The following is a 24,248-nucleotide window of genomic DNA, read 5'->3' as shown; positions in this document are numbered from 1 at the left end:
AATCGTAGGTGCGGTGTGTGTGCGTGTGTGCGTATGGGGCGGTGGTTTAGCGGCCAACATCGGTGACGATTATCTGAACCGGTCCTGGGCCTTCCCTAGGTCGACTCAGCCTCGAATGAGTACCTGGCACGGTGCGTACAAACATCGCCACTGGGGAGACAAAGGCGGTCGGGCGTGGTGCTGGCCACCCACCCCCTTGTGTGCCGCGCCGGCCTTCATAGGTTCCCCTTAACAGCACTTGCCCCAACAATCCGTTAAAGGCTAGTCGGGGGATCTTTGTTTTGGGGCGCTATACAAATCCTAAACAGAATAGAATGTTGAACGTGTTGGACTCGCCGTGTACCCCCCCCCCCCCGCCCCTTCAGGAGATCCACTCGGTGTCGTGGCACCACGAGGGGAAGCAGTTCGTGTGCAGCCACTCGGACGGCAGCCTCACCACGTGGAACGTCCGCAGCCCCGCCAGGCCCACCGGCCTCATCGTGCCCCACAGTACGGCCGTGTCGTCGTCGTCATTCGACGATGATGATGATAATGATGATGATCTGGGTTTGTAACGGGACGTCGGCGGCGCCGCGCCTGCGTTCCCACCTCGCTCTCGAGGTGGGAGGACGGCTCAGAGGCGAGCGGGGAAAGGCAGCGGCAAGGTTGTGACCCGCCGCCAACAATTGCCCGAGCTCTGCCGTCCTCTATACACCAAGTTGTATTCCGCCAGTTAATGAGTTGTTTTGAGACAAGTGGGAGACCCGGAGAAAATCTGTGTGCGCGAGGGGGCAACCCTCTATCCCGCAAGGGTGGAGCAGACGGAGACTAGTTCATACATTGCTGTACCGCCTTCTCCTGCTAGAAAGTCAGGCGATGGCACTTCGGCACCCCGCGGGAAGGGAGCTTCGCAACATTTGCCCGAAGGTCCACCGAACATCGCTGCATCCGCGGCGCCGGATGACGGGCGGCATGCACAGCGAACGCCACACGCTCATGCGCGGTGCTCTGTGGCCTGCGACGCTCGCGATGGCGTGCCGGTCGCTCCCAACGGACACGTTCCCGTTACTTCCACGTGGCAGGGCTCTTGGAGCAATGATTTTGTCACTGGTTGAATGCGCGTCTGTGCGTGCCTGTGCGCGTCTGTGCTGTATGCGTGTGTGGGGGGAGCGGTAGTGGAGCGGTTAGTGAGCCGCGCTATGAACTAGTGGACCCGAGTTCTATTCCCGCTCGTGGCCAACACCAGTGACGATTATCTGAACCAGTCATTTGTCTCTCCTAGGCAGACTCAGCCTTAAATGAGTGCCTGGTGCGATGTGTAAACATTGCCACTGGGGAGAAAAAGATGGCCAGGCGTGGTTTTGAGCACCCACCTCCTCGTGTGCCGTGCCGGCCTTCATAGGTGCTCGCTAACAGCACTTGCCCCAACAGTCTGTTCAGGCTATATGGGGGATCTTTGTCTTGTGTGTGAGGAGCGGTAGTGTAGCGGTTTGCGAGCTGCGGTACGAACTCTGTGACCCGAATTCGTTTCCTGCATCGTGGCCAACACCAGTGACGATTATGTGAACCGGTCCTGGGTCTCCCCTAGGTCGACTCAGCCTCAAACTTCACCACTAGGGAGATAAAGGCAGCTGCGCTTCGTGCTGTCCACCCACTGTGCAGTAGTAATATTTTAAAATAATAATTTTGTACGGCATCTTTCTCAATCCACTGCTGGATGAGGGCATCCCTACACCGCCGTATTAATTGCCTCTGGTCAGGCCCTTTCGTCCATAAAGTAGTCACTCGTGAAGAGCACTCTGCTCGCTGGGTTTCGCCGTCTTGAGACTGACCATCCGCTGCAAGCGCAGCAGCTCGGACCGGGCGATTCGTCTCAATGCCGCGCATTTGAATTGCCAATTTCTCTGTTGTTGTTTTTATTATCACAAGCTCGACGATTGAGCGGCGTGCTCATAACGGCGTGCCGTGGAGTGATATGGGTCGGTGGTGGTGATGGGGCGGGCGGGAGAGAGGGATCTAATTCATGCGGTATTCTTCTGTGGCGAGGCACGGCCGTGAATGTTATCGTGAGGTACTTTAAAATAAATAAATAAAATTTAGCCTCGAAGATTACAATAAAAAAATGAAGCCGCTTAATGAAAATGTTATTCTATTCATAGAAAGCTACGTATTAATCATCCCCCCTTTGTTAGCTTTAATTAGTGAAATTAATTATGCGTTGTATAATTTAATGTAATGGCTTTCGTTTGGTTGTGGGTTTTCTTCTCTGCTGTCTGTTAATGCGTCGTTCGGCACGATTTATCAGCGAGTTTTAAGGGAACAAAATTGCACTTTTAACTTTTTATCACCCCGTGCCGTTCACGTGCGGCATTTAAATTCCTTGTCGGGGGAGAAGGATTAGCTACGAGCTTATTATTACTTCTGGATATCGGTTCGCCCCAATGGAACATGTCAGAGACTGCTTTTGCAGACCTCATGCGATTGATGACATTCTATAGTCTTACACGTTTTTCCAAAACGTTCATAAACCCACGGATTATTTTAGTTTTTTTCTCTCCAAATTATGATTGCCATTTAGAAATACCACCACGGGACACGGACGAGCAGCGAGCACCTCGCTTGAGAACGTTGGGCGAGTAGGATCAAATGGACGCTCGGTGGATTTTCACATTGCATAATGACAGACTGAGGAGGCCTTCATACAGCAGTGGATTGATTACACTGGTCAACACACTTTTTCTGGCATAAGGTATTCCAACGGTTGTAAGGTAATTTTCGGGTGCTGATTCCAAATCTGGCATCAGTTGTTGTCTATCACATTAGGTTTTTGAGATATCAAATATTGCATTTTCAATAAAAACTGCAGAAGAAAAATATTAAATAAATGTGGATATCTACATAAAATTATATTATAAACACACTATCCTAAAAATACAGCACCATATTTTAATACTAAAGCAGTCACTGACTCGCAACAGCTTGCAATCATAAGTGACAGAGTTAATTTTGGGTAAAATCAATGAAAATGGGGTATGCCGATAGCATAAAATGAGATGTGATAGAGCAAATCTGAGATCAGATGTGGAATCAGCGCCCTGAAATTAGTCTAAAACAGCTGCAAAAGTCCAGGCCAGAAATTTTTTGTTTTGTTGACCAGTGTTATCGATGATGATTCGCTAATCCTGTGCTGCTACATTTATGTAAATCATGTGGCGGGGAGGGGGGGGAGACAGGACGTGTGAGACAGGCGATGTAATCGAGACATTACAAATGGGGAACGAGGATCAATGCTCAAATTAAATGGTGACCTTGTGTCGTGGCAATGCACGGAATTAAGGTGAGGGTGAATCTTCACATGCTGAGCGTGCCTACATGACCGTGTGTATGCGCAAACGGGTCAAAGATCCCCCGTGTAGTCTTAACGGATTGTTGGGGCAAGTGCTATTGGTGAGCACCTCACTAATAACACTTGCCACCCAGTGTAACACCACACGAGGGGGTGGGTGGCCAGCACCACGCAACGGGACTCCTTTGTTTACCAAGTGGCGATGTCTGCACACCGCACCAGGAACTCATTTGTGGCTGAGTCGACCCTGGGGGGGGGGAGCCCAATCGTCACCGGTGTTGGCCGTGAGCGGGAATCGAGCTCGGTATCGCCCGGGTTCGCAGCGCAGCGCGCTAACCGCGACGCCACCGCTCCCCCGTACGCGTCCAAACGTGCGCACGTGATTTACTCGACGAATTTATAAGTATTAGCATGCACGCGCACATTGACCTATCCAAGGGTGCACCTCTGAAATATGGCCTATAAAAATGTTTAAAGTGTAGCGCCAACGTAACTCAAACCGCTAAAGGCAATATTACTCCGCAGGCCCTGGGCACATGGCCAGCGCGTGTCACGTGGGCCTGTTTATAAACACCCTGCGAGTGACCAGCCAGCATCCATGTGCTCAGAGTCCACCATTCTCTGTCTCGCGTTAGACCTTTAGCCCTTTCAACATGCCTAGTGGGAAGGGGCTCGCGGGGGTTACGAAGAAAATGATTCGGTGATGCTGCTGCTGCTGCGATGGCAGTGGTGTATAAGCACAATCAACAACAACAACTTTACACGTTCGCCAATAACAACATTGCGGCCTTACTACAATATGTTGCCGCTCCAACGTGGGACCTTTTCGACAGTCTGAACAAACAAAATAATAATAATGTGTCCCTCGTTGTAGGCCAACGAGTTTCAAAGACGGCGCATGTATTATCAGAACGTGTTTGTCGGCATGTTCACCACAAGTCCGTGGGGCTAATGCAGACTTGATACCTTGCACACGGTTTTTAATTGGTGTTTGAACATCTCGACACCTCTGTTTTAGTGCCAGAAAGGGTGAAACCTCTTATTGTTTTTGTTCAGACCGCAGGGGTTTGTTTGCGGATTGCACTAAAAATTGTCTGGGAAGCATGCGAGCGTTTAACACGGCGCGGAAAACAAGACGAGGTTTTACCCTTTCTGACAAAAAAAGAAAAACAGGTTTTAAGATGTCCCAACACCAACTTCATTACCTTTTGATACTGGCAAAGTGAAGGCCCCCATGATATGTTTAACACGGTTGTTGTTGTTTTTTTTTACAAATATCCCATTACCCTTCCCTAGAAAAACCTTTCAAAGAAGGCAGGAAGGTGGAGGTGTGTGGGCCCATCTTGAAGGTGGAACACAAGACCTGCCGGACTGCGTAAGACCAATTAAAGAATAACATTTTTTTTTATTCATGAATACTGAACTAATTCGGAGCTGTTCCTTAGGAACTGGGCTTAGGGAGATATTTCAGGATGAGGGGTGGTGGTGGGGAAAGTGGGAGAGTGGGAAAGTGGGAGTGTAGCGGCTAACGCGCTGCGCTACGAAACCCGGCGACCCGAGTTCGATTCCCGCTCACGGCCAACACCGGTGACGATTATCTGAACCGGTCCTGGGCCTTTACTTCTAGGTCGACTCAGCCTCGAATTAATACCTTGTGCGGCGTGTACTGGCCACCAACCCCATCGTGTGCAGTGCAGCCTTCATGAGTGCCACTTGCTAACAGCACCTGCCCCAACAGTCTGTCGTGGCTATGCGGAGGATCTTTGTCTTTGGTTGTTCCGAGTTAGAGAGGGGAGGAGATGAGAGGAATGAGTCAGAAACATCGAGATTTTTTTGTATTGCTCCATAAGCTGTTCTCACTGTATGCAGCACAATAATATAGCCGGCATTAAAGGAATAGGTAGCCACACGTGTATATATATAAGGTATGGATTTGCATGAAGGCTTAATGATGATCGGAGAGATGGCAATGATGGTGATGACGTTTTCAATTATTTTGGCACGCAGGTGAACGGGGATTATGATGATGTTGTTAGTGTTCGTGACAATGTTAAACAATTCGAATGATTATTTATAAAGCTTCAGTTAGCGATAATGATGATGATGGTGACGATAACGACCGCACCATAATCTCGAATTACTCGTGGTGTAAATGGTTCCACCTTGTCTGGCCCTTTGTGTTTTTGTGCTTTGAAGAAAAGCCATCGCCTGACACGACACCTGTTATATGCTTTTACTTTTTTAAGGCTACGGGGATATTGACAAACGTGTTGTGCCATTATTTGTTTTTATTTGGTGTTCCTTTGCACCAATTGCCAACGCGGCAGCGGCAGCAGCAGCAGCATCACCCAATTATTTTCTTTAAATAGTTTGGTTTGTGGTTGCAGTTAGACGCTTCATGAATCCAAATTGCATTGCATGCTCATGCATACAAAAGTGGGTCCTACCTGCTGCTGCTGCTGTTGATGATCATGATGAAGACCACGATTGGTTCAGAAGAGATCCTACTCAAAGACTATGATGTCAAAGAGCGGCCTCGCCGACGAACGATCGCAATAATCTTGACGACGGTGAATTAAATCAAATCTGTAAAGGGTGAGCGAAAAAAGAAGCGACCAAAACAGAGTTATAGCGCAGGGCTTGGAAACCGTGAGTTTAAAACCAGACGGACGACCAAATGTGTCAAAAAGCATACGCACATTTTACGAATTTTTTTTCTTGCGTCGCGTTCAATGCCAACGCTGCGGAAATTCGCTTAAGCCGCCGATGGTTCGACCCTCTTTTTTTCCTGCAACCGGATATCCAAAGGTAGACAACGCTGCTTCGTAAAGCCGCTGATAAATCGAATTTGCGGTGGTTAAACAAACCGGATGGCCAAGCAACTGTGCGAACCGGTGGCGTTGGCGAGGATGTCACGTTGACGGTGAGTCGGCGAGTCAGAGTGGCACCTCCATTCGCACGACGGTCGTGATGAATTATCGCACGAGAAGAAGAAGAAGCCATGACCCCATTGACGGCGATGCTAACGTCGCACCGTGATACGATAACGGTGGCGGCGGTGCTGGTGGTGATGGTTAATAGCCACTGCGGCTGCCCCCGTAAGCGCCTGTGGGGGGGGCAGGAGGGGACAGCCCCCCCCCCCCTCACCCCTCCCACCTGCTTACAGCTCAGCCTCCTTTCTGAATCCTTATCTCTCTCGCAAGATGTGCCGTGTCCTTTCTCAAAGACGTCGGTAGTGATCGCGGCCTTCCTTCCGTGAAGCTGCTGTCCATGGCATTCGCTCAAGAGCTCTGCGTCGGATACTCCCAGTTGCGGGAGGTTGCTAACGATGCTTTTGTAACTTAATTGGCCTTCTTCCATGGCTTCCCACGGCACCTATACTGTTCCTGGCCATAACACATTTACGTTCAATCCCCCGCTTTTCTCCGTTACGTGTCCAAGAAATCAAACAGCTTAGCGTTCTCCAATGAGTATTATGCAGCGCCTTTCTGTGCCTGCTATTCGTAATACAATTAATCATTCTAACCCCTTGTAGTCAAGTAAAATACAAGACGAGTCCGGTGCAATATTTAAACACCACCTCCTCCCATTGTGACGACTGCAGGCTCACAACGTCCATACACAAATCTGGCTGTCGCCTGATGAAGCTAGTGGTAATAACTGGCGAAACGTCGTACTCAAGATTGTAAATGTTGTTGCTTGGCTCTCCAACACACCGGTGTTGCTGTACTAGTGACGAATTGGCCACGTTCTGTTTACGTGACAAACCTTACTAGTTGGCTGTGTCGGGTGGTGGCGGGTTTAACGACACATTTATATATTTACGCAATCTAACCAAACAAACCTCTATTATGGATGATATTGGTCGCGAAAGCCTCCTACGTGTTAAACTGACACACAAACCGTGTACAGTCGTCGGAAGGATCTGGACAGACGCAGGAGGTTGTTAGAAATAATGAGGATGGGCGGTGGCAGTGTATCCTGTGACTCTACGGTGCCCAGATGCTGACTACCTCGCCTGGTATACAGGAGGCCCTGGGTTCGATCCCGAACCCTGACGCCTGCTGCTGTGTATTGAGAGTTTGTGTGTCTCTTTCCCCGTAGGTCGCGTGGATTTTTCTCCGCGTCCTCCGGGTTTTCCCTCCACATTTAGAGACAAGCGTTTAGAGTTTTTGTGGCTGCTCGACATGTCCACGTGACAAACCGCTAAATTGAGCTAACATTTGTGGCCAGGTCGCTTCCAAAAAAGAGATATAGAGCCCAGTGGGCCTTACCTGGTAAATTAAAATAAAATAAATCGTAAATGCACACGGGGCGAGAACGACAGCAGAATTGCACGATCGACAAAAGCGGGTCGCACCGTGACTAACTAACTCTGCGTGCTTAGCGTCTAACACGCGCGCTTTAAAGTTTGTTTTACACTGACGGTTTCGTGCCCTCACCTTGAAACAAGGTGACGCTCTCGGGCCGGACTGCCGTTGCGCGATATACGACACGTGGTGTTGTGTGATGCTGTGATGATGACTGTGTGACGCTCTCGTGACACCGTGTGATGTCTTTGTGTGTGTGGGGAGCGGTGGTGCAGTGGTTAGCGCTACGCTGCGCTACGAACCCAGCGGCACGAGTTTGATTCACGCTCACGGCCAACACCAGTGACGAGTATCTGAACCGGTTCTGGGCCTCTCCTAGGTCGACTCAGTCTCAAATGAGTACCTGGCGCAGTGTGTAAACATCGCCACTAGGGAGACAAAGGCGGCCAGGCGTGGTGTTGGCCACCCCCCCCCCCATGTGCCGTTCTGGCCTTGATAGGTGCTCGCTAACAGCACTTGCCCCGACAGTCTGTTAAGGCTATACGGGGGATCTTTGCCTTTGTTTTTTTGTCTCTGATGTTGTATGATGCTGTGTCATGTCTGTGACGCTGTGTGGCACTGTGTGATATCGTGTGACGCTGTGTGATGCATTGTGGCACTGTGTGATATTGTGTGACGCTGTGTGATGCCTGTGATGCTATGCGATGACGCAGGGAGCCCTTCACGATTTTCTCCGGCGGCCTGGTGGAGGGCAAGGCTAAGCGGAGCAGCCTCTCAGTGATGCATGGCAGGAACATCACCGTGCTCGAGATGGACTCCAACATCGTCGACTTCCTCACCTTGTGCGAGACGCCTTACCCCAGCGGTAAGCTCCCGTGACCTAATCAATGTACGACAGTCAAGGGACGGCATCGCACGCATGTTGAACTTCTTGTACGTCACGTACAAGACTTTACCGAAAGAACCAAAGAATATGAATTCCTGCGGTGACGAAAGTTTTGAGTCAAAATTCTTGTACGTATGTTGAACTCTTGCACGTATGTTGAGCTCTGAATCGGAGGCGAGCGACTCAGCCGTGGCTCAGGTCTCAGGCTAATGGACTGGGACAACGCTCAGAGGCGGCTGAGCCGGCTCGCCTGAGCCAGAGCCGAGCTTGATGGCAAGCCGCGGCGAAGAGTTTGGGTGCGAGTCTCCGTTCTCCAACGGGCAGTTGGGGGAGTGGTGGTGGTGGTCGTGCGTCTACTGAGCCCGTGGGAAGAATCCGTAGTTAATGAGCAAGTCGTCAAAGGGTTGTAGCATTAATTTTGAAGACTTTTGCGACACCCGTGGAGTGCTTAAAATCAAAATCGACGGTCAAAGTGATTGTAATCACAATTGTGTGCCTGCGTACGTAAGTGATGGTAATTGGATATTAATGTGTACGCTTGCTTGTAGTCTCGGTTGGTCACAAGGCCATTCTCATTTATTGTAATTAACCGCAAGTAATTCCAACCAATTCTCAGAAGGTCCCAAAAGGCCTCCCGCGCGTGAAGCTAAGCGCAGATCAGTCGCTTGGCGCTGCGGGTGATGAATCATTTACGCTGATCGATTGCAATCGCGCAGCATCGACGGCAATCGATTTGCGATGATTACACGTTCATCCACAAACATTCCGAGGCGCACGAGCCCTCAGGCAAGAGGACTCGGGGTTTTATTGCCTCAGCCGGCGAAGTCCCTCCAAACATCGAGCTGAGCGGCTCTCATTAATATGGAACCATATCGCGAACAACCGCATTCAACGCCCGCTCCCTCCGGCGGCGGGGACCGAGCTGTATTTAGCCACGCAACTGCCAAAGCCACCGCGTGGTTTGCAGACTTGAACGCGGACGTGTGTGCGATGTGCACATACGTGCCATACGGCAGTGGCGGTCAGTTACGTGGACATTGCAGGCTCCGAGGGGAAACTGCGCAACACTAACGGGGAACAAGCGCCGACGAGAAACTGCGTCGGCCCGGCGCGTGGCTGCTTTGTCCCTCGCTCGTCGTCTGCGGCTCCTGAGTCGTCCTCTCTCGCTCTCTGTCGCTGTCTCTGTGCAAGGACGAGCGAGTACCTGCACGGCGTCAGTGCGTTACACGTTGAAACGATTGCCGTTGATGAAAAATAAGAATGGGGTTTACCCTTTGTGGCAATAAAACATGAAGTGTTAAGATGTTCAAACACCGAATAGATACCGTTTGCAAGGAATCAAGTCTGCGTTATATCTGTTGCAAGAAAGGGTAAACCCTATTCTTGTTTTTCATCATTTAGATCCTGGCAAACAGGTCCCATGCATATAACTGCTCGAACCGAGCTACAAATGCTCTGATAGTGGCGTTGTCTTCGCACTATACGCCTTCTGGCTTTCTCTGCTCTGACACTGGTGGTGAGACTAGGCCATAAAGAAGGCTGCTGTCTCTGGTGTAGGCCAATCAGTGTCAAAGATAATGCATCAAATATTAATGAGCAGAGCGTGATTGTTTGCATGTTTTTGCCCACAAAGTTCCGCGGGTTGTTAATGCAGACATGGCGCCTTGCAAAAATTTATCTATTTTGGTGTTTGGACATCTTAACACAGCTCCTGTTTTATTGCTAAAAAGGTATCCCATGGAATATGGTTTAACGTAAAAAAGTTATTTAATTTTTATTCTTTGGGTCTTTCGGTAAAGTCACGTAGATAGGTTCAAAGAAAATAACTAAAAACTACGACGTTTCGATCGCAACACAAGCTTTCGTCATCAGGAATAGGGGGTTAGCTTCTAAAGGTAAACTGTTTATAAAGGTTTGAAATGGGCGTAGCCCAAATGTCAGCAGCCAATGTTAATGTGAGTGGTGGGCAGCGACCGCGACAGTGGTGGGTTTTCCCACCAATCAAAGGGCTGCCCAGTACAAATTAGCATGATAATGTAAGATCTTTGAGAGGCCTTCACGGCAGGCGCCCTGGCATTAACATAGCCACCGCGCTCGCGGAACCCCAAGGTAGCGGCGGGCTTTTATTTTTTTCCGCTCGCGTATCTCGGTTAAGTACTCTTAGGTTTTTTCGGTAAGTCACGTAGGTAAAACATCAAAATTAATGAAAATAAAATAAAACAAAAATCACGACGTTTCGGAGGCAACACAAGTCGTGATTTTTGTTTTATTTTATTTTCATTAATTTTGATGTTTTACCTACGTGACTTACCGAAAAAACCTAAGAGTATGAATCCTTGCAGTCACGAAAGCTTCAAATCTAGAATCTCGGTTAAGTAGTTTCATTGACTTGATGGATTCACTCCGTCGAGTTTTGGCGGCACGGCATGTTCAATCCGGCGCGTCGAACGGAGCCCTCCGACGTGCGCTCTCAGGTCGCGGAGGTAATTGATGCGCGGGGCTGATTGGTCGATTGCATTGACGGCCGCTCGTGCGTTGTCAACCTGTGGAAATGAAGGAAGCGTGCGGCTGTAAATTTCACTGATCGATGAATTAATGTCATGGATTTAATTGTCACGAGTCATTTGAACCTCGTTGGTGGCACGTCAACCTTGCTATGACTTGGGTCTCCCCAGAGCAAGAGACATTTTTTACGTATTAGTCGGCCCTCACCTGGATTCAATTTATGGGGTCACCGACTGCCTGCATCGCCAGTTGCAAGACACAATGTTCAGACCTGAGCCTGGTCCACTCTGTCCATACAGTCAGTGCCACGTGAGTCAACATATTCACCGCAGCTACAGCAGCAGCAGCAGCTACAGCAGCAGATAGAGCAGCAGCAGTAGCTACACAAGCAGCAGCTACAGCAGCAGCTAAAGCAGCGAGCAGCAGCTACAGTAGCAGTTAGAACAGCAGCAGTAGCTATACAAGAAGCAGCTACAGCAGCAGCAGCTACAGCAGCAGCAGCTACAGCAGTAGCTCGAGCAGCAGCAGTAGCTACAGAAGCACCTACAATGCCTACAGCAGTAGCTACAGCAGCAGCAAAGCACAAAGCAGAGCCTCTCTTGTGCTGTCACTTTCTGCCCTCGGCTGCGGTGCCGCTCTCTGCACGCACGGGGGACCGCACCGTGCCCCCTTGACGCGGCTCGCTCAGCCGGGCACCGCCGTTGACTCTAGGGCTCGGCAAAGTGAGTTGGAGTTGATTTCACGGACACCGCCTCAAAGTAATGTCAACGCCGTTCGCTTGAACCAATACCCACATTTTGAGATATTCGTTCAAGGGAATGTCACGATCACGGGACCTTCCTTGCCAGTATCAACATATAAACATAGGTTTGACCCTTTCTGGCTCTGGACCTGAAACCGGGGGACAGCTTTCCATCACTCTGAAAAAATATATCCAACAGTGTCACGTAAATCATCGGCTCAACAGCATCCATTATACAGCGGCACCATATTTAGAATGTTATCCACGTAGGCCGTTCTTCAAGTCGGCCGCACGGATGACATTGGGAGGGTGCCGGATCTGGGTGGTGGATAGAAGAGGAGAGTCACCTGGACTGTGCAATGACATCTAACCAAATTCTATTTTACGATGTGAGTCTACGGGTCTCTGTGTGAATCTACAGGTCTTTGTGTGAGTCTATGTACTCATCTCTACGTGAGTCTGCGGGTCTCTATGTGAATCTACTGGTCTCTATGTGAGTCTATCGGTCTATGTGCGTCTACGGGTCTCTATGTGACTGTAGGGGTCTCTATGTGAAGTCTACGGATCTTTGTGTCAATCTATGTACTCATCTATATGTGAGTCTGCGGGTCTCTATGTGAATCTACTGGTCTCTATGTGAGTCTATGGGTCTATGTGCATCAACGGGTCTCTATATGAAGTCTACGGGTCTCTGTGTGAGTTTACGGGCATCAGTCGATCGAGGGAGTGAATTCCAGGCGACTGCAGGTGCGGTAGAGACTCACGGCTTGACATTGACGAGGCAGGCTGGAGATTGCGATGATGGGATGTACGATGGAAGATAAAATCGGCCGGATTGCTTCATCACAGGACGGCGATGGCTTGGGTGGAGGCCTTCATCCGGCGTTGGACTGATAATTTCTGATAGATTGATGATCATGATATATTTCAACAGGTTAAATTGAACTTCGGCAAAAGAGATCACCCGAGGTCAGTCTTGGCTGGGTAATGGGGAACATGACCGTGTTATGGTTGTCGCTGTCGTCATTGTTGTTGTCTTTGTTGTTGTCGTGTTGTCATTCAGATTTCCAAGACCCTTACGCGGTGGTCGTGTTGCTTGAAAAGGACATGGTGGTGGTTGACCTCACGCAAAGCGGGTGAGAGATGTGCCACCGACAACACCGCGCCCACTGAATTGAAAACAATCTCGAGCATCGTTGTGAATATTAATAAATGGATAGATAAATAAATACGTGAAAAAAGCAGACAATTTTTTAAAAAAGTCATTGTCTGCTCATTTATATTTCTCACAATGAGGCTCATGATTATTTTGAGGTTTGTATGATACCATTTCGTGTTCAACTGGTACCCCCATAGTGCAAACAGATGGTCCTTGCGGTGATTCAAGCGAGCCTGACTCTGCTTATGAGACACTGCATGCTTAAACCTGAAACCGATCCAGAGGTTTTTTTTAATGTATTTTCATGTTGCGTCAGAAGTATGCGGGGACATTTTGTGCAATTAATTAATTGATTGGCTTTTTGGCTCGATGCAGTATAATACTGTTTAATTTTACGTGGCGTCACCGTTCATGCAAATTGCATCTCACAATCGGTGAGGAACCACAGACGAGCCGGGTGGCGAGCCAGTGCTACCAACAATTGCCAAATCTCTGCAGTCCTCTACGTATCGAGATGTTTTCAGCCAATGAGTACTTACATGTGGAAGGAAACTGGAGAATACGCAAGTGGGAGCTCTTTCCTGGTTTTAAATAACGCTCACAATCCATGATTGCGTACCATTACTATTATAATTATTACTCCGCAAGACGACCGAGGTTTTGTGTTCCCAGGACAGTCCTGCCAATTTTTTTGAGCAGCAGCGGGCGATGTTGCTGATGCAGCTGCTGCTACTGTGTGTAATCTCATTTGAATAAATCGCAGCTAATTCCTTCAGCATTGGGATGCTTGGCCAATGCCAGTTTACGTTACACATTCACTTAGCGTGCGTAAATTGTCCGATTCTTGTGATGCTAAATGTTATTACACCCTTTTTTAAGGCGTTACGGATGAAGACCAATTTTCCCAAAGCGTGGCCTCGCATACATATTTACATCCCTTGAGGACCATGGTGCTATTGATGAATGTGTCGGAGTGGCTGTCATTTGTTCGATAACATGCTGGTATTGGAGACTGCAGAGTAATGTAACTGAAAGTGGAGTCAGGAGAGATGATATGACCTTTGACCTTCAGACCTCACTGGCTCTTTGCTTCATTTTGGAGGAGCTGCTGACAGGCTTGGCTGTAGGCCAGACGTTTACCCTCGGTTGTGTCTGTAGTGACCTGAAATTTATCTTGAATAGTTTGTTATTAAAATGTCAAAGAGCGTTTATTATTCATAAATGATGTGATGTAAACATTCGGCCAAATTACCCAGAATGCACCAAATCTCGTCAGATCTCGCTGATGTGAGAGTGGAGTGAGACACGCTGAATGACTAAACGTAGAGGCCCCGGTCGTGGCACGGGCAGCAGGAGGTCTTGTAGCTGACCCTGCTGGTGATGGAGGGAAGCGAGTGGAGGAGGGAGTGGAGGCAGGACATGTTGTAGCTGGCCCTGCTGGATATGGAGGGAAGTGAGTGGAGGAGTGGAGAGAGGTGAGAAAATCTAGACGAGGATGACAGTCTCTGTGGACGATGTGGGTGACCAATTGTTCGGAGTTTCTTGAGGTGGCTAATGCTTGCATTCCCGTCGGTTGCAGCTACCCAATCTTTGAAAATCCCTACGCGATGGACATCCACGACTCACCCGTCACGTTCTGCGAGTATTTTGCCGACTGCTCGGTGGAAATCATCCCGGCGCTGTATTCTGTAGGAGCTCGCCAGAAGAAGCAAGGCTTCAGCAAACAGGTCTCTCTTCGTTCTACATCAGAAGCAACGATTTCTGGCGGGATGCCTGCCTGCCTGCTTGGCCTGCACCAAAGTGCAAGTGCGGCGGTGGTGGCGTCGACATTTAAAAATTAGTTTTCGAGAAAAGTTGCCCAGGTGGCTCAGATAGCCCCATGGGCCAGAGCAGAAATGGATATCACCCCAGTTGGCTAAACTTTATTCGTGTCCATGTATTTAGGTGGCTATTATTACGAGTTATCTATATGATTTCCCACTCGTTTCAAATGCTTGCCACGTAATTTCACTGTTATTAGCCACATGAAGTAATTTGAACCAGTAAAGTGGTGCCACCTCTTGTGACACCAGCTAGTGAAATATCTGGTCTGGGCTCATGGACTCAAAGGTCATTGCACCTGAGACTGGACCGCTGAGATCCTGGCTTCAATTCCTGGCAGCTACCTGTCGTTAATTGGGGCTCTCAAGTGTAGCGAGTTGAAGGTCTCAGCGTGGTCACAAGTGACTCGCACAGCAACAAAAAATACGGCATCACGTTTGAAATCTGCTCTTAATTTGACCAAACTCCGCTCTTCACTTGGCTAAAATGCCAGCGCTGAGAATAAAAATTTGACTGTCACGCGACGAACCCCATTCTGACACGCAGAGCACGCGGGAACGTCCGACCGGCTGTTTCAGTGCGGTTATTGGAGGTGATAAATCAACAAACACAAGATTCTAAACGACATCAAACTCACACTGGTGCTGCTTCAGTAAACCACATGCCGGGGCAAGTCAATATTAATTAGCGAGCGTAAACATCGACACTGCTTTGTGGTAATGAATGTCAAATAGAAGGGATCATGGATTTGCATGTTAAATAACTACGCGCAAAAAAAAGAGTGCATTCCAAATTACTTAAACAAATGCATTATTACGATTATGTTGTTTGATTCACCAACATCATTGACGTTTTTGGTTCTTGAAAGATGCGAATGTTTTTATTTTAGCCACTCTCCCCAAACTTAATCCCCACTGCGTGTCATCATCGTCGCGTGACGGAGATTCCCCTCGGGAGCTGATTCGCGTGCACGGTCCGAATGCGCGCGCGTCCGCGAGCCGAGTGAGGCCAACGGGTCACCCTGCCCCCCTGCCCCCCTGCTCCCCTGTCCCCCTGCTTTAGGAGTGGCCCATTAGTGGCGGCAGCTGGGACATCGGCAACCAGAGCTACCCAGAGGTGATCATCACAGGGTGAGTGCGCGGGCCCCCTCTCTTTCCTACTCCTCCTCCTCCTCCCACTCCTTTCTTGGGCGCCACGGTGGCGAGATGTTAACTACCTCGCCTGGTATACAGGACGGCGTGGGTTCGATCCTGATCCCGACCCTGACGCCTGTTGTATATTTGGAGTTTGAGCGTTCTCCCTGTGGTCGCGTGGATTTTTCTGCGGGTCGTCCGGTTTTTCCCCTCTATATTTAAAAACACGCGTTTAGAGTATCTGTGGCCGCTAATAATTTCCACGTGAGGATAAGTCACTTCGTTGAGCTATCATTTTGATAGCCAGGTCACTTCTGAAAAGAGCTGTATTGCTCCAGTGGACCTTACCTGCTAAAATAAAAAAAAAGTTTTTAGAGTTTTTAAGTTCACAGACACGAACCCCGCTAAACTGCTCGTGAGGTCCAGTCGTGATATCGTCGTCGTGATATCTCCGCATCGCTGCTGCCACTGTCACATAAAGTCAGTCGGTCACGTTGGCTCAAATGCATTTTCAAGGCGACCTAAGACAAAAAGACCACAATGCACTTCTTCAGAAAATGTGGGTGGTTGTTATGCATAACTTATAGGGACTGCGTGCTATTTACATGTCTCTCTGCGTTGTTGTTGTTTGAAACGTATGGTTTTACGGCCAGCACTACTTCTCTGTTACAATTATGGGTTTGCTTGCTCTTCAGGGATTTGATTAGTGTTGGCACGAGCGAAGGTCATGGGTCCCATGGTTGGCGGAGTTGGGACTCCACAGGTATTGCTTCTAGGGGCAGGCGTTGGTGGCTGTGCTGATGACAATGAATCCAGTCAACAGTTGTCTATCACTGCATGGCTGCAGCTGCTGTCAATTGGTGAAATTTGCTCGAATTTATTTTGATGGTGACCTTAAATGTCAGGACCAGATTGGCTTTTTTTTGCAGAAAGCACAAAGGGCTGTGCGCTTTAAATGCAGCTGAGCGAGTTTGTTTGAAACACGTGATGGAAGGTCATTCCTTCCCTTTCGTTACCTTCAAGTGTTAATCAGGACAACCTCCCCCCCTTTCGGCTTCTGTGTGTATTCACCTTTCCAATTCGCAATTAAATACCTGTCTGGATTTTTTAAATTGCTGGCATGATTAATGTTGTTGAATTTCATATTCATGCCAAATATGTACGTGACACAGAAAACCCATCACAGCAGAAAACAATTACGCATGCTGGGAACAAATGGTGGAGTATTGCACTTAGAAAAGCTCTTAGCCTTGACTCAGACATTCAGTTCTTTTGAGCTGGTAGTCTAGACAATGCTGAGAGCTCTTGTACAACTATTCTTCGTTTCAATTTGGTTTGCCAACTCACACGGGACTAAAACGCCACACATTCGTCGATAATGTCGCCCTAGAAGCAATGTATTCATGTCGGAACGAAAGGCAACGTTTCAGGCAATGTCCCTTATTCAGAGTGCACGTGCTGCGTCATTGACGAATGCGTTGAGGGCTGTTCATTTTTTGCTTGTGCACCAACTGACAAAAGCAGTGTCATCCAGAGAATTGCTTTGCCTGAATTTGTCGATATTCCGACACATTCAGGTAAAATAACGTCGGTTCCGAATATGTGCTCGTCATATTGCAGCGTTGAGTGGTGGGTGCGCTGCTGTGTTTACCTGGCGAACCTGAGTTCATTCAATTCCCAGCCACGGCTAAGATTAGTGGCGGGTGGTATTGGAGCCGGTCTTGGGCCTCCATGTCTATGCTTTCCCACTGACCAGCGTGGTGAAGTATGGCAGATGCAGATCTATAAACTTCCCAGAGGGGGCAAGGTGGGGGGGGGGGTCAGGGGGGAGGGGGAGGCGGGGGCGGGGCTGTCCCACAAGGCCAAGGTTTAAAACACCCCACCACCACCCCACTACCCCACCACCACCCACCACAAGTGTCCCCACTCGCGGGGAGAGTTTCGGGCTTGTTATTTATTTATTTATCTCTCCGCCCCCCCCCCACCTCTCCCCGCTCCATCCTAGGCACGCGGATGGCTCCCTCAAGTTCTGGGATGCTTCCGCCAGTAAGTGATGCATCTCGTGCCACACCCACCCGCCATCACTCTCTCTATGCAGTGGCGAGTCACAGAGAGGTGGACGACGCACAGACAGCCTCCAGCGAGTCACAGACAGGTGGACGACTCACAGACAGGTGGACGACTCACAGACAGGTGGACGACTCACAGACAGCCTCCAGCGAGTCACAGACAGGTGGACGACTCACAGACAGGTGGACGACTCACAGACAGGTGGACGACTCACAGACAGCCTCCAGCGAGTCACAGACAGGTGGACGACTCACAGACAGGTGGACGACTCACAGACAGCCTCCAGCGAGTCACAGACAGGTGGACGACTCACAGACAGGTGGACGACTCACAGACAGCCTCCAGCGAGTCACAGACAGGTGGACGACTCACAGACAGCCTCCAGCGAGTCGCTCCGCGTGAGGATGACTGCCCGTCGACAGCAAGCGATGCCGGAACCCGTCGTCGCTCGGACTCGAACGCCCAGTATTAACTGAGCTTCTCGCGCTTATCCCCGTGTGTGCCCCCCCCGCCCTCTACCACCCCCCCCCGCCCCCCCCCCCCAGTCACCCTGCAGCTGCTATACAAGCTCCGCACAGCCAAGATTTTTGAACGACCCGTGGCCGCCGGGGTCGGAGTTCGGGACGGCGGCAAGGGCAGCGGCGGCGGCGGCAGCGGCGGCGTGCCGTCGCCTGCCCCGGCGGCGGCGGTGGCGGTGGCGCTGGACGAGCCGGAGGACCCGTTCGCCGTCCAGCTGCTGGCCTGGTGCCCCGAGAGCCGCATGCTGTGCGTCGCCGGCGCGTCGTCACACGTCGTCTTCTACCGATTCAGCCGTCAGGAGGCCGTCGGAGAGATCGCGGTACGAGAGACTCGCGCGCTCGCCCTCGCACGACGCCGTTGAACTCGTTTGGGGCCCCCTTGATGTGGGGCGCCGTGCCCACGGGTTCCACGTGAGTGTCAGCGCCAGTGCCGGATTATCGTAGTAGCACAAGTAGCTGCATATGTAGTAGCTACATATGTACTAGTTACTAATGTAGTAGCTACACGTGTAGTAGCTGCACGTGTAGTTGCTGCACGTGTAGTAGCTACACGTGTAGTAGCTGCACGTGTAGTAGCTGCACGTGTAGTAGCTGCACGTGTAGTAGCTACTTATGTAGTAGCTGCACGTGTAGTAGCTGCACGTGTAGTAGCTGCATGTGTAGTAGCTACTTATGTAGTTGCTACAGATGATGCTACGGGCCCCGCACTTTCAAGGGCCCCGCGCTAAATGCTTTCAAGCTATCAATTCCGTTAAATTTCGATTTAAAGCTTTCGTGACTGCAGGGATTAATCTTCTTGGTTCTTTAGGTAAAGTCACGTAGAAGGGAAATAATACAATAATAAAAAGTAAAACATCATAAAATACAATTCCCACGAACGCTGTCTTTCCGACAGCCCTGTTCTTCACCTCAGGACGGCTGCTTGTGTTGTGGCCGAAACGTCGTGAGAATTGTATTTTATTATGTTTTTTTTTCTTCCCTTCTACGTGGCTATCAATTCCGGTTCAGTGATTCTGCACTTGCTCTACTACTATAGTACTCTACCGCCTTCAACTTTTATGAACGACTGGGTGTTTCAGTTTAGCGATTTGTCGTATTAGCTGGCTGTATAGCAAATAAAAAAATACAACTACCTTACTATGTAAGTAAAAAATGTGTGTTTTTTAATTTAGAGCCCCTTAATAACATTGGCTACAAGCCCCGCGCACTGGTAAGCATGTGTTTCTCTTGTTTTCCTACCCCCCACCCTCACCACTGCAAAATATTCCACCCGGACAAATGTATCGGTGTCTTTGAACAAAAAAGACTGCGAGTGTTGAGCACTTTGCTGAATTATTCATGGCATCCGCACGGTGAATCTGTCCAGTGATTGAATGTGTGCCCCCCCCTCCTCCCACACCGAGGTTTCACATTTAGGGGGAGCACAGAGAAGCATAAACGTTGAGACATATATATTTTTTTTATAAACTCATGACATTCCCTTGCGCGAATATGAGTCCAGGTGCACTGTGCTCCACCACCCACCGCCCAGATCCGGCACCCTCCCAATGCCATCCATACGGCCGACTTGAAGGACGGCCTACGCGCATAACATTCTAAATATGGTGCCGTTGTATAATGGATGCTGTTGAGCCGATGATTTACGTGACACTGTTAGATATATTTTTTCAGAGTGATGGAAAGCTGTCCCCCGGTTTCACGTTCAGGGCGAGCACACAGAAGCTTAAACGTTGAGACGTATTTACAAACAAAAACAAAACAAAAACTCGTGACATTCCCTGGAGCGAATATCTCTAAATGTGGGTATCGGTTCAAGCGAAGGGCGTTGACATTACTTCGAGGCGGTGTCCGTGAAATCAACTCCAACTCACTTTGCCGAGCCCTCCGATTTGCAGTCAACGGCGGTGCCCGGCTGAGCGAGCCGCGTGAAAGAGTCGAGGCCGCGTCAAGCGGGCGCGGTGCGGCAGAGGTCGCAACCGGGTACCCGATACCCGTACCCTACCCGATACCCGGCTACCCATACCCGGCCGGGTACTGGTACCCATTTGCGACCCTGGTGCGGCCGGGTACAGATAGGGGTAAGGAATCAAAACCCGTTTGCGACCTCTGCGGTGCGGTACCCCCTGCGTGCAAAGAGCGGCACCGCAGCCGAGGGCGGGGAAGTGACAGCACAGGAGAAGCTCTGCTCTGTGCTTTTGTAATTAAGGACTCTCTCTCAGATGTCGATCTCCGTTGTCCTTTATTGGGTTCGTAGAATCTCGTTACCACGGCGTCCTCGCTCAGGCCCGCGTCCCTCCCGACCATCTCTCCACAGCCACTCGGCTGCTCCGATATGCAGTCTCCCTGCTGCTCCGATATGCAGTCTCCCTGCTGCTCCGAGATGCAGTCTCCCTGCTGCTCCAAGATGCAGTCTCCCTGCTGCTCCGTTAGGCAGTCTCCCTGCTGCTCCGATATGCAGTCTCCCTGCTGCTCCACCTTGCAGCCACACCGCTGCTCCGCTCTCTAGCTTCACTGCTGCCCCGTATACAGCTAGCCTCCCACAGCCGCTAGCTCTCTGCGTCTGACACCGATGGCTGACGGTGTCGCCGTCTCCCACTGCGTGGCGACCGCGCCACTCTCTCCATCCTGCCCAGCGTGGCCTCCTCCTGTTTCACTCCGTCTCAACTCCCCTTTCCCCTTCCGGTTCTCCCCCTAAATCCTCTCTCCCACGTGACCCTAACTCCGCCCACTCCCCACGTGACCCAGACTCCGCCCCCCCTCAATCCTTGCTCGCATTACACTTTGCTGCTGCTGCTGTAGCTACTGCTGTAGCCATTGCAGCTAATGCTGTAGCTACTGCTGTAGCAATTGTAGCTGCTGCTGTAGCTGCTGCTGTAGCTGCTGTAGCTGCTGCTGTAGCTATTGCTGAAGCTGCTGCTGTAGCCATTGTAGCTGCTGCTGTAGGTGCTGTAGCTACTGCTGAAGCTGCTGTAGCTACTGCTGAAGCTGCTGCTGCTGTAGCTCCTGTAACCACTGCTGTAGCTACTGCTGTAGCTGCTGTAGCTGCTGCTGTAGCTACTGCTGAAGCTGCTGCTGCTGCTGTAGCTCCTGTAACCACTGCTGTAGCTACTGCTGTAGATGCTGTTGCCATAGCTACTGCGGCTGCTGCTACTGCTGCTGCAGCTGCTGCTACTGCTGTAGCTATTGTAGCTACTGCTGCTGTAGTTTCTGCTGCTGTTGCTGCTGTGGCTGTAGCTGCAGTAAATAGTTTGACTCCCGTTTTTGGAATTCTGTGTCTCAGTGGGCCTGACTGTTTGAGCCTAGTGAATCCAGTCTGGTCTGGACAGCGCATTTCGAAACTGGTGATCCAGGCGGTCTGCCGGTCCTTAATTTCAAACCGTGTGAGAGCCGATTAAGACTTTAAAAATGTCTCTCGTTCAGGGGAGACCTGAGTCTTAACAAGGTTGATGTGCCACCACCACTACAACGAGGTTCAAATGACTCGTGACAATTAAATCAATGACGTGAATTCATCGATCAGTGAAATTTCACTGCCACATTAGTATGATAATGCGTCCTTCATTTCCACAGGTTGAAAATTGCTCAACCACCCATCACTGCAGTCCATCAATCAATCTGTGCATCAATTAACTTCACGACCAGACAGAGGCACGTTCGGAGGCTCCATCGGACGTGCAGATTGGAAATACGAGAGCCATCAGTCGATTAAATGAATCCATCAAGTCAATGAGCTGTTCAACCAGATGCAAAAAACATGATTTTCCTCTGGCTCGTGGGCTAAAAATACTCCACAGCAATCAATTAAATCAACACCAATCAATTAAATTGATCAGTCAATTAAATCTCATTTCGAGCCACAAACGTTTTAAAATTTAATAAGTGAACGGTTATAGGCGATTGCGACCCATGCAATATAAGCTCCCGTAATTTGTTCATCAACTGTTCATAAGGACTGCATTAATTTTCAACGAAAAACCGCAGCTGAGGCCTTGTGGCCCTGGGGCCAATACCAGGCCTTCAGATGGAATGGGGGAGCATTATCAAATTGAGAAGCATTTTATATACTTATATATTTATTTAAATCCCGAAGCAGATGGATGCTCGTGAATTGCACCCTCAGATACCCCCTTTCTCTCCGTGCCGCCGCCTCTGCTTGGCGCTGAGCGTTTCCGACATCTGCGCCTTGATTTTTACTTCCACTCGAGGTGAATTCCTCGTCGAGGATAGTTCACGACGGTCGAGACGTGAACACGATGCGCCTTGTCTGTCTTTCTCCCTTCTTCTTCTTCTTCATCAACCGCGTGCGACACCGCTGGCTACGGCACGCGACGTCCCGCTAATGGTTAAAGAATCCCGTGGTATTCACCATGAAGCAATTTTTATTTTCTCAAAAAAAATGCAAAAACATTTTTTTTGTCAATTTGTTGGATTGACTCCAGGGCAAGTCTCTGTAATAGCAACACAACTTCATGCTATACATGTCCATGTGATGGGCCACTTTGTTGAGTTATCTTTTGTGGTAGCCAGGTGGCTTCTGAAAATAAGTGAATATCTCAGTGTGCTTTGGCCTGGTAGGATGAGGATGGTTTAGTTATATTTGTTTGTGTTGGGAGATGTGTTTACCTTTCTTGTTTTTTGCACGGCTATCGTGTTTCTGTACTGTTTGTTGTAGTAACATTCTTATCAGCCGCTACTGGACATCTGCGAACAAAGAGCTTTACAGCTCATCCGATTCCTTCAGGATGAATACATATTCTGATTCTCATTCATTGACATCACTCCTTTGCGTTCACGTTGACCCATTCTGCTCAATGGCAATGCACCTCCGGTGAGCACGGCTGGCTACATACGGTGCGAAAGAAGTTCAACATACGTACGGTTCAACATACAACGCATCATGAGTTTGCGTACAGTTTTTTTTGGGCGTTGAATGGGTCCCTCATAATTTATACGGAGCGATCTTTGCCAATAACATTTGGTGACCCAGACGCATTTGTTAAACAAGCGTGACTGCTGACGAGACCCAGAATATCGAACCGGTCCAGGTTTTTTTTCTCTTTCTCTCTCTCGTTTGCTTAAACAAATCCTGCTGTGCCGCATCGGCGTGGGAAAGCCAATAGGCGCATTAGTGTGCCCGCAGTGAGGCGATGATTGCTGCTCCGTCTGTGTGTACAATCCCAATTGAGAAATTTGCTGGGCGATTTTCTAATTTGGCGAATTTTGGGTTCCTGACCGCCGGCACGCGATCCGTTCCTCTTGAACGTCCGCCGTGAAGTGGGCGGCGTAGTAGAATTACAATGAATACACGCTGCGGTATTAACCGGGGCGGCTTCTGGAAGCCGAACCGTGAGTCTCTACAGCAGGCGGCGAACTTGGCTACCGCCGAGCCATTTCCAAGGCACGTTAGACCCCATTCCCGTTGTGAGACGTCTGCAAGTTGCAGGGTGTTGGCTGTCCCGTTCACCGCTGATTCTGGGAGCGCGCGAGCGGCTTGGTGTTGATTTATTCAGCGGAGGCGTAGGCAGCGCCGTTGTTTTTAAAGACGTCGTTACTCACCGCAGAGAACCGTAGCGACACGACCGCCATCACTCTACGAAAGCAGGCGCCAAACTGTGCCGCACGACCTGCCGCGTGGCCTTGTGGGAGCCTCGGTAACTGATAACGTAATTTTAGAGTGTTTCTTACGATTCCATCCCGAAAACTGGAAAATTCTGAAGCTGCACAAGGGAGAGAGAAGCGAAAATAGAATGCCTCCGATTGAACGGGGCAGTAAATCCCT

General features: G+C 49.8%; 1 protein-coding gene across 9 annotated transcripts in view; it reads left to right on the top strand.

Moving 5' to 3' along the window:
* LOC144950309 (syntaxin-binding protein 5-like) overlaps positions 1-24,248 on the top strand; it is a 209,945-nt gene that overhangs the window by 105,719 nt on the left and 79,978 nt on the right. For all 9 annotated transcript variants that reach the window (XM_078880407.1, XM_078880406.1, XM_078880412.1 and 6 more), the window contains exons 8-15: positions 366-489; positions 4,622-4,700; positions 8,349-8,500; positions 12,832-12,904; positions 14,507-14,654; positions 15,811-15,878; positions 17,887-17,927; positions 18,497-18,789. In XM_078880407.1, coding sequence (XP_078736533.1) covers positions 366-489; positions 4,622-4,700; positions 8,349-8,500; positions 12,832-12,904; positions 14,507-14,654; positions 15,811-15,878; positions 17,887-17,927; positions 18,497-18,789 — 978 coding nt within the window. The remainder of the gene's footprint in view (positions 1-365; positions 490-4,621; positions 4,701-8,348; positions 8,501-12,831; positions 12,905-14,506; positions 14,655-15,810; positions 15,879-17,886; positions 17,928-18,496; positions 18,790-24,248) is intronic.

Source organism: Lampetra fluviatilis, chromosome 57, assembly GCF_964198595.1.
Source record: "Lampetra fluviatilis chromosome 57, kcLamFluv1.1, whole genome shotgun sequence".
Taxonomy (NCBI): Eukaryota; Metazoa; Chordata; class Hyperoartia; order Petromyzontiformes; family Petromyzontidae; genus Lampetra; species Lampetra fluviatilis.
Note: the sequence above shows the minus strand (reverse complement) of the source record. Positions and strands in the feature narration are given on the sequence as shown.